Source organism: Lithobates pipiens, unplaced genomic scaffold (genome assembly GCF_037356315.1).
Source record: "Lithobates pipiens isolate NorthernLeopardFrog02 unplaced genomic scaffold, aLitPip1_a1.2 Scaffold_1, whole genome shotgun sequence".
Classification (NCBI taxonomy): domain Eukaryota; kingdom Metazoa; phylum Chordata; class Amphibia; order Anura; family Ranidae; genus Lithobates; species Lithobates pipiens.
Window position 1 is genome coordinate 217,193,166 of NW_027507685.1, and position 10,214 is coordinate 217,203,379.

The 10,214-nt window shown below is 42.1% G+C and overlaps 1 protein-coding gene across 1 annotated transcript in view; it reads left to right on the forward strand.

Moving 5' to 3' along the window:
• Nucleotides 1-9,596, forward strand: part of CCNP (cyclin P) — a 34,825-nt gene extending 25,229 nt beyond the window's left edge. The window contains exons 6-8 of the mRNA XM_077488785.1: nucleotides 72-230; nucleotides 1,597-1,769; nucleotides 8,792-9,596. Of these exons, the coding sequence (XP_077344911.1) occupies nucleotides 72-230; nucleotides 1,597-1,769; nucleotides 8,792-9,002 (543 nt within the window). The 3' untranslated portion in view covers nucleotides 9,003-9,596. The remainder of the gene's footprint in view (nucleotides 1-71; nucleotides 231-1,596; nucleotides 1,770-8,791) is intronic.
• The last annotated feature ends 618 nt before the right edge of the window (nucleotides 9,597-10,214 follow it).

Genomic DNA, 10,214 nt, shown 5'->3' on the forward strand with positions numbered 1-10,214 from the left:
TGGACTTTAGCACTTTACTGATTTCTTTAATGAAGTGCAGTCGTTTTTCTGATTTCATGTGAATCCTTCAGCCAGCAGAACTTTGCTTCATGATGGAAGATGCCTTCAGCAAGAAGGAGCTTCTAAAAATGGAGAAGAAAATCCTCAAACGGCTGAACTTCAAGCTGCATTATACACAACCCTTATACTTCCTACGTATCCTCTCCACTGCTGAAAAGTGTACAGAAACGGTTTGTATAACAGCACGCCATCCAAAAACGTGTCATTTAAAGGAAACCTGTCATAGAAGAAATCCATAGGCTTTCACTGCTGACCTCATGCTGAAAATGCTAGTTGCTTGACTGCAATGATTATTCTTCCCAAGGACAGTTAAAGTCAATAAATCCAAATCTTAGAAGTCAGATTTCCTTTTTCGTAAACTTGGTGAAGGTATAGCATGACAGCCAGGCAACTGCCATTTGCAAAAGGTTAGTGGTGGCAGTATACTGTATGTTTTATAGCCAAAGGTAAAAAAATGTATTGTGTGTTTTTATTTTTTATTTTATTTTTTTGTTGTTTTCAAAATTGTCAGGTTTTTTTTTTTTTTTTGTTTAGAGTGCAAAAAAAAAATTGCAGTGGTGACCAAATGCCTCTATTTGTGGAGGGAAAAAAAAGCAGACATTTTATTTGGGTACAGCGTCGCATGACCACGCAATTGTAACTCAATGGCGCATCGCAACAAATGGCCTGGTTATGAAGAGGGCTAAATTTTCTGGAGGTCAAGTGGTTAAGGAAATGTGTGCCTGGCTGCAGGGCAAGAATGCCTGGAGAAGACCTGAGCAATATTCCTGTGGGACTATGCATTTAAGTGGATATTTTGTGGTTATAGGCGTTACTAAAGCAGAACTAAACTCTCTCAATCAACATTAACTATTTTTAATCCTTATGCTGTTAGAATATACCTTCCTACTTACTAATGCTATTTACTACTTCTAAACTTCTTCTTTTTTTTTTTTTTTTTTTTTACATTTCTTCAGTTGGTTTCTGGCCTAGGCCAAAATTATGTCATACATGTGCATTTTCTTTCACGTGGAGGAGGGAAGAAGGGGCTTTCTGAGCTAAGCTCACCCTCCTGTATGCATGCCTGAGTTACGGGCAGATGACTTCCAGGTAGTAAATGCTATAAGATGGCCATGCTAGAAAAGCTAGGGTTTTTTTTCAAAGTACGGTAATTTCTAAACCAAATAAAGCCTAGAGACATGGATGGATGGGGGAGTTTGATTCGGTTATTAAAAATGAATGAAATGGTGTTTTCAATTTGTGGTGTTCAGATACAGTTTAGTTCCACTTTTCCGAAAGGTCTGGAGCAAGAATGGTGTCTAATGCCTCATAGCAGCCAGACAATTCTGTGTCATGAAAAATTATTATTACTATTATACAGGATTTATATATAATGCCAACAGTTTGCTCATCATTTTACAATATAAAGGGAGAACAATTATAGTACATTTCAATACAGGATTAATAGGAGGGAAAATAACAGCTGGAGAATGAAAGGCCCAGTATTACTGGCTGGAAGTTAGAGAATAACCATTACATTTTTCCCCACAATCCTAGGTTCTATACATTGCCATGTACTTTATGGAACTGACACTACTTGAAGCTGATGGTGCAATGGTTGAGCCGGCCCTCTTAGCCTCTGGGGCGCTGAAACTGGCACAGATGGTGTCCCGTGAGTCTGGATCCTTATGTCCTGGTCAAACGTGCCAAGGTTCATTGTATTCTTACAGGTAGGGATGACTATACTGAAGCATAAAGAGAGACAAGTGAGGGTGCTCTGGTGGAGGCGGATGGCTGGTATTAGGTGATGGTGGAGAGAAGCGCCTCTAAGTGCAGTATTAAAGGATTTAATGTAGCGCACAAGAGGTAAAAACATTTACAGGGTCATTGAATCAGTAAGGCATGTAATGTAGGGTCCTCAAATGAATTCCTAGTCCTTACTCTGTCTGCGGGTGGAGAATGGGGGGAGCTGACTAGCAGCAGTTAGGATTCTCCAATGGTGTGCAACAGCAAGGAGGCAGTAAAGCGGCCTGGGTTCTGGTTTTATGCTGGAACGCATAAGGCCGATGGTGTCAGCGAAGGGCGGTAACGCATTTCGGAGCATGCGCTGCTCCTTCGTCAGACTTACGCCCATATGTTTCGGATTGGACTTATGAGAGGTGTGTGGGAGGAGTAAGGGGAGGAGTAAGGGCTCAGTGAAAGGATAATTTACGTAAATCGGGGTTGTATAGCTAAAGACATGCCGCGAGTGCAGCCAGATCGGCGATACATGTACAGATCATGTCGTGCTCGATACCGGTGAATAATCATTAAAATGAGGAAAAAAGTGGAACAAAGTGGAGAGGAGGATGTTGGTAAAAAAAAAAAGTGGTAGTCAATGTTAGCATATATATGAGCAAACAAAGTATACTGCTTCAGATAGGGGTTTTGCATAATTTAAAGTGAACCGATTTCTTAAAGGGCCAGGTAAATAGCAGTGGGTGAGAGTTATTAAAAACCATGATGGTCTATGCTGGGCTCTGGGACTTTTTCAATTAGCTGGGTGTGATTTTTGTAAGAGAATTTGGGTTTGATGGGTATGCTGTCTTTTAGATGGGGGACCTGCAGTAGTAAAGGCCAATGTTTTCGAACTATATGTTCCATATTTTTGTGTTTTTGTTGTGGAATTGGATGGTGAAGCGCATAATGTTTGATTTTCCTGCAGTAGGTTTGTAGTAGTAGTAGTTTGATTTTCCTGCAGTAGGTTTGTAGTAGTTTTCGCGAATGGATTTGGCCTTTTCGTGATATACCATGATTCCCGAAAATAAGCCTGGGTCTTATATTTTTTTTGGCAACAAAAGACCCAGTAGGGCTTGTCATGTGCTGTCTTTCTCCATCTCCCTCCCTGCCTGTCAGGAGTCCCCAGTGGAACTGAGTAAAAGTGGGTGTAAAATACTGAAATGCACTTTATTATATCATGTAAACTGTGCATGTTTCTGTAATCTATTTGTGATAAATACCATCTTTTAGCATGGCGCTTCTGTGACCCGCCTGATTGGTCTTCCCCGCTCCGAGCACTGCAGAGGGAAGGGGGCCCAAGATCCCCAGCTGGCAGAAGAGGAGAGCAGCCGGGGATCAGCTGAGCATCACTCTGCGCTTGCATGGCCCGCCTGAGCTCTCTTACCCACTCTGAGCACTGCAGAGTTGGAGGGGCTGAGATTCCGACAGCTGGGAGGAGAAGGAGGAGAGCAGCGGGGGATCGGCTGAGCACCCTGTGTGTAGCGTTGTAACAAAGGTCTTTTTCACATATAGATACAGAAACATACACAGTTTACACTACATACTACTGTAATACAGTGCATTTTGGGATTTAACAACCACTTTAAATTGTTGCTTATTTTCAGAGTAGGGCCTTATATTGCAGCCCTCCCTGAAAATCACAGTATGGTTTATTTTCAGGGGGAAATACGGTGGATCAAGGTCCAGGAATGCTAGGTGTGTGTGCTGTCGTGCAGAGAGGTGAAAGTTAGGCCCATGTTGTTGTTGCAGTGGGAGACAAACTGTTCAATGTGGTTAGTGTCTCTGTCTTATATGATAATGTAGCGACCATGGAAAATTATCCTGGAAATGAAGAGGTTATGGGCCCATATGTGTTGTGCCTCTCAGAGGCCCATGGTCAGGTTGGCGTAGGTGGGTGCAAAATTGGTCACCTTGGCAGTACCGTGGGTTTGGAGGTAGTACTTGTCGTTGAATAGAAAGTAATTGTACATCAAGCAGAAAAGTGTGGACTCCAGGATGAAGTACTGGGTACTTGGTTGGGGTGGATAAAGGAGTCTTCAATCAGGAAGTTTTGTATGGCCTGCATGCCAACATTGTGAGGAATAGTTGTGTACAGCGAATGGACATCCAAGGAGAGCCAAGAGTAATTGGACTCCCATTGGTATGGGTCTAGTAGTTTGAGCAGATGTATACCATCCTTGATGTAGGTTAGATGAAAATGGTTGCAGGAAGTCTATGTACTGGGATAAAACACTGGTGATACTGTTCATAGAGGCCACTATGGGCCTACCTGGGGAATTCGAGGTACATTTGTTTATTTTAGGTAAGTGGTAAAAGTATGGTGTATTGTGATATTTTTTTGACTAGAAAACATGCTTAATTTTTAGTGATGTGATCTGTGAGTGCCTGGTTGTCCAGTACCATGACCCCAGTATTGAAGACTGTTAAGGGGTCATTGAATAGTTTGACATATATGTTTGTGAGTCTCCAAGGAGTCTAGTAGCTTCTTTTTAATGTAGTCAGCTTCATCTTGTACTACAATGCTACCACCCCTTTTGGCTGCTTTTATGATAATTTTCTCATTGATTTTGAGCGAGTTAAAGGCTGATCTCTCTGAATGTGTGAGGTTGTGATTTTTGTGGGGGTGTTCTTTTTTTTGTGCATTTAGTAGTAGTTCCGAATAGACCATGCAATAGAAGCTATTGAGGCATGGTCCTTTTTGATTGTGTGGAATTAAAATTGGACAGGGGGCGGAAGGTGGTATGTTTCACTGCAGGAGGGATGTTGGGAGTAAATAAGTGCGTCTAGTTTAGTTTAGGGGGGATCCGGATCCTTCCTGTTATAATTCCTTCAATATTTCTAGAGCTATTTTTCATCTATGATAAGGCTGTTCCCAGGAAGGGGGTTAGTAGTGTCGATATTGGAGGATGAGGGTCTATTCTTGGAGGCTTGTATATTGTAAAAAACTTTCACAGTTAGGATGCGGATACATTTGTTTAAGCATTGGCTCCCGCTGCTGTCAATCAAATGCAGTGACGTGGGAGCTGGGGGGGGGGGGGCCCGAGTTCAGTTTTCTGTTTTCTGTGTCAATGGACTTGGGAGCGCCCACAAGAGTGCCCCCATGGAAAGCGTCTCTCCGTGAGGGGCACTCGAAGAGGAGCCAGGAGTGCTGCTGGGGGAATCCAAAAGAGGAGGATCGGGGTCACTCTGTGCAAAACCCTTACACAGAGGAGGAAAGTAGAACAAGTTTGTTTTATGAGTAAAAAAAAACATTTACAATCACTTTAAGGTCTCTGTACAGCCAATACACATTTTACCCAAAACTTAAAAAAATAAAAAAATAACAAAAAGAGTGGAAGCATTTGTACCCAATTGCATTCTCTGTCCCTGCTGGGGAGATTTGCCCTAGTGACTAATATCAGTAATGGAAGATCCAACATTTTGTAGTTTGTCAAAGGATCTGCAGGTGAGGGGAATTTTTTTTTTTAATGGGGAAACCTGTTTCGGTGACAACTATCTTAAAGTGGTTGTAAACTCTTACACACCACTTTTTCCTACAGGTAATCCTATAATAAGGCTTACCTGTAGGTACTGGAAATATCTTTTAAAACTTTACGGTTTAGAAGATATTTACCCTATATGCTTGCGCCGACGACATCGGCGAATGCGCGCTGACAGTTTCTCTAGTGCCCGTGCCTTGCCGTGACTCCAGCCAATAACAGAGCCGGCTTCCATGGCCCCGGAAGGAAGAGGGGCAAAGATGGATGCTTCCTGCAGCGGGGACAACACAGCTTCCTTTGCAGGTACGTGACAAATAATGGGCTAGTATGCGATGCACACTAGCCCGCTATGCTTTTACTTTGCAAGGCTTGCAGGAAACTAAAGAGGAAGTAAATCCCATCAGGGTTTACTTCCTCTTTAAGTGGGTAATACCTCTCATTTCCTGTTGCATTTTTGGGACAGGAAGTGATGTGAAATCTTCCCAACACTTCCTTACCAAAACAAATAAAGTGTTTTCATAAAACTTACAATTTAAGGTCATATCTTCTCTTAACTACTTCCTGAATGCGCTATAGCCAAAAGATGGCTACAGCGCGATTGTCCAATTCTGAGAGGGCATCCATGAACAACCTCCCAGAACCTTGCCTTCGGGGGATCAGACGTGCTCTGTGATCGATGTGTCCTTCGAACACAGCTGATCACAGATCGGGGTAAAGGGCCAATTGCGGTGGCCCTCTACCATGTGATCAGCTGTGTCCAGTCGGTTATTGGTTCATGCGATGTGTCTGTGTGGCAAAAGGATTGCCTCAGTACATTGTTTACACTGATAATCGGGGCACTGATCATCCTTGTCCTGATTATTAGTGCAGCCCCATCATGCCTAATTGTTTCCCATCAGTGAAAGAGAAAAATTACCTATCTGCAAAATTTTATATCAGAAACGAAGAAAAACAATTATTTTTTTTTTGTTTAGCAGAAAAAAAAAAAAAACCCCCAGTGGCGATTAATACCAAAAGAAAGCTCTATCTGACTCAAAAATAATGCTCAAATCATGCTAAAAATTTCATATGGGTACAGTTCTACATGACCGTGCAATTGTCATTCAAAGTTTAACCGCGCTGAAATCGAAAAATTGGCCTGGGCAGGAAGGGGGTGAAAGTGCGTGGTATCAAAGTAGTTAAAATACATAGGGGTCTGTTTAAAAAATAAATGTATATCTATCTGTCCAGCGAATTTGCTTGTATGTCTATTCTGTGCAAATTATCTGCTGTTGTGAGAATGGACCAAGATGGACTGTTAAGCTCTTTTCCCCTGGTCGAACACTCTTTGAATGTTATGAGCTGTCATACAAATAAGTTCATTTATATGAATCTGCAAAATACAGCATTATGGCCACTAGATGGAGCTGAGGATTATAGGAAATAATTACAGTTTAGTAAGAGGAGATGCAGTATTAAGGGTCCTTTCACATGGGACGGATCAGCGATGATCCGCCCTGTGAACATCCGCTTGCTCAGCGGGGATTGCTCTGTTGCTCCCCACTGAGCTCTGTCAGATCTCTCCTCTCCCCTATGGGGGGATCGGATGAACATGGACCGTCTGTCCCTGTTCCTCTGATCCGATCTGCAGACAGATAGAAAAATTAGGCTTTTCCTCTGTCTGCAGAATCGGACCATAGCGGGGACGGATGATATCGGGTGTCAGCGGATGTTCATCCGCTGACACCCGCAATCCCATATGGATGCATGTATGTCCGTATTTCATCCGAAAACGGATGGATGAAATACGGACATACTGTCCGCATGTGTGAAAGGGGCGTAACAGGAGAACACTGGGAGAATGTCAGGGGGTAGGCAACCTTGGCACTTCAGCTGTTCCGAAATTACAAATCCTATCATCTCTCTGGGAGTTATGGCTGTTAAGCCAGCCATAGATGGATCAAATCTTGGCCGGTTCAGCAAGGACTGAGCCGAGTTTTGATCCATCTATAAACTGAGAATTATGCCTGTCGGATTTTTACATTTAATTAATGCTGGCCGCTATTGCCGTTAGCAGTAATCACTGTGTTCTGCCCACCAGCAGAACACAATAGTGCTGCGGGAGGGATTCCTCCATCAACACTCACTGCTTTGATGGGGAATTGAGCTATTTTCTTTCTTGCCACCCATGGTGGCAAGAAAGAAAATGGAATCATCTATGACCTGCCTTAGCCTTGCAATGCCTCATTGGACTTGTAGTTCCAAAATAGCTTTGAGGTTGCATACCCCTGGAATAGGCAAAGGTAATGTAAGCAATGCTACCATGGGATCTAGATACATTGGTTGTGAATTCCCTCCATTCTCTAGAATGGGGAAGATTTACTAAAAATGGTGCGCTCAGAATCTGGTGCAGCTGTGTATGGTAACCAATCGGCTTCTAACCTCAGCTTGTTCAATTACGCTTTTGCAATAAAACCTGGACGCTGATTGGTTTCTATGCAGAAGTGCACTTGATTTTGCACTCTCCCAGATTTAGTAAATAAACCACATTGCATATCTTTTTACTAGGATGCATTTATTATGATGCTCAGCTCCATCTAGTGGTCATAATGCTGCATTTTCCAGATAAATTTTTACTACTGCCAATCTCAGTCAACCAGATGAGAAAATCGCATAAGAACATTGAATTTTTTCCATTAGCACAACAACTGGGTAACTCTCACAGAACAAATGTACATAGCTATTTTTTTTTTTTTTCAAATAGACCACGAAGTTAAAATATTATGAAACAAAATGGCTGCCTGAATATCACAGCGGAGGAGGGAAATATGGCGCTCGCTGGGGATCCCAAGAATATATTGTAGTATAGTCACAAAATATTAGTGTAAAAAATTGTTAGTATAAAAGATTGGTCGTTTTTATGTAGCTAAAGTACATCAGTTTTTGTGTGGGTTTTGGGTATGTCCACACACCAGTATCCTCGATGAGAAGTTCAGGGTCTTTGTGGATCATCAGGGTGGTCCGTGAGGGGGATCAGCAGTACAGGCTGTATCCTAAAAGGCTGCCAGTCTTAAAGCAAGAAGAAGCTCTATGAAACAAGGAAATAGAGAGAGAGACGGCGCCCTCTAAGTGCAGCAGTAAAGTTGCTCAAATTTATTAGAAATGGTTAAAAAACACTCACATTAAATTAGTGGTGTACAGGCACATCAGGGATAAAATGTTTCATCCGTAAGTCCATGAGGGTGACTCGCAGGGCTGTAAGGCAAGGTTTCCGGCATCTGACTTTATTGACCGATGGTAGGTGTTTTGGTCTATTCCATGTATTTCCTTGGAGTGGTCAGAGCAATCAGGGTAGTGCTGGTAGCTGTGGTGCCTTTAGTCCGGTGTTCGGGGAGTCGATGTCCTCAGGAGACGGGCTAGGCAGAGCGGCGCTTCGGAGCATGCATGCTCCTTCATCAGGCTTCACCTGAATATCACATACTCCGCATTAAAACCTCCATCTTTTTCTTTTACAGTGATGCAGAGCTGAGCAGCCCACAGAATCTTATGGCCAAAATGGCTCTCCGGGCCGGCCCAGAGTCCAGAGCCACCTGGCGAAAATATTCTCGTCCTCAGAGACTTGAAGTGAGCACAGGACCTGCCTTGGCCAACTCTCGGCATCTTGCCAGCTGTATAGCTTTGCTGAGCCCATGTCCAATAAGAGACCGACCCATACCAGGGACTTGATCATGAGGATGAACATGCATGTCTGGTCACCACTACATCATATTATATGCTGTGGTGTCAGTAGGACAAATTTGACGATCATAGTTTCATTATGAAGGAATTCTTAAACCTGAATACTCTTATCTGGAGTTCATTCCTGTACTAGTTTGGTCTGCTGAGGTTGGCTAAAGTTACAACCAGGACCATCTTCTAAGCCAGTGATGGCGAACCTTGGCACTCCAGATGTTTTGGAATTACATTGCAGCATAATGGAGCATCATGGGAAATGTAGTTCCAAAACATCTGGGGTGCCAAGGTTCACCATCACTGGCCTAGGCAGACAATCATGTGACCAAAAGTAAAAGGCTGGCCAGTTTTGAGAATAGTAGGTATGACTTGTTTCTGGTAATATGGTTGCCTCCTTCCCAGCATAGCCGCCTAGCAGTGGCTTTGACTGCATCTCCATCTGTTCTGAGGTCTTTTTTTTTTTTTTATAGTATCCTGCAGTGTGACATTTAAACTCTGATATATAATTGCTCTCATAGAGCACCGTTGTAGATGTATAGTCATGATGCAATACCAGATTTGACAACCAGGTGGTGCTGCTGCTGTAGTTTTTTTTTTTTTTTATATATATATAGAGCTTTCAGTTCTTGAGATCCCTCTTACAAAATGCAGTTACCACAGGTGTCAGACTATGGAAAATATTTTAATACATTAACATTCTCATCAGTTTGTGTGTTTTCCATGTTTTAAATAAAATTTCACATTTGTCAGTCTTTCTGCTTGTAAAATGTGATTGTATATTTTATATGTGTATGGATATGTATTGTTTGTGTTTTTTAGTCCACTTGTATTAATAACGTAATGAATGTATAAACTATCTGTACAGTAAAAATAGCTTCCCAAATGGATGTAAAAAAGAAAGAAGCCGTGTGTATTTAATAAAGTGAATATTTTTATATATTGTGTATCTGTCGATCATTGTGCTGAAGGAACGGAACCCATGCATGACTAAAGTGTGCCACCTGGTGGTCATGTGTGTCTAGGTGTCACAATTTATTATTATTTTTTACTATTGCAGGTGTCTGTGGCATATGACGCATTGAAATGATAGAAGTGTGCCTTTTGTTTTAAAAATAAAATGTAAGCAAAAAAAAATAACTGACAGGGGTTCTAATACCCCTCCAGTCTATCCAAAACTATATTAAAAAAAAAATTGCCTTTTAGTTT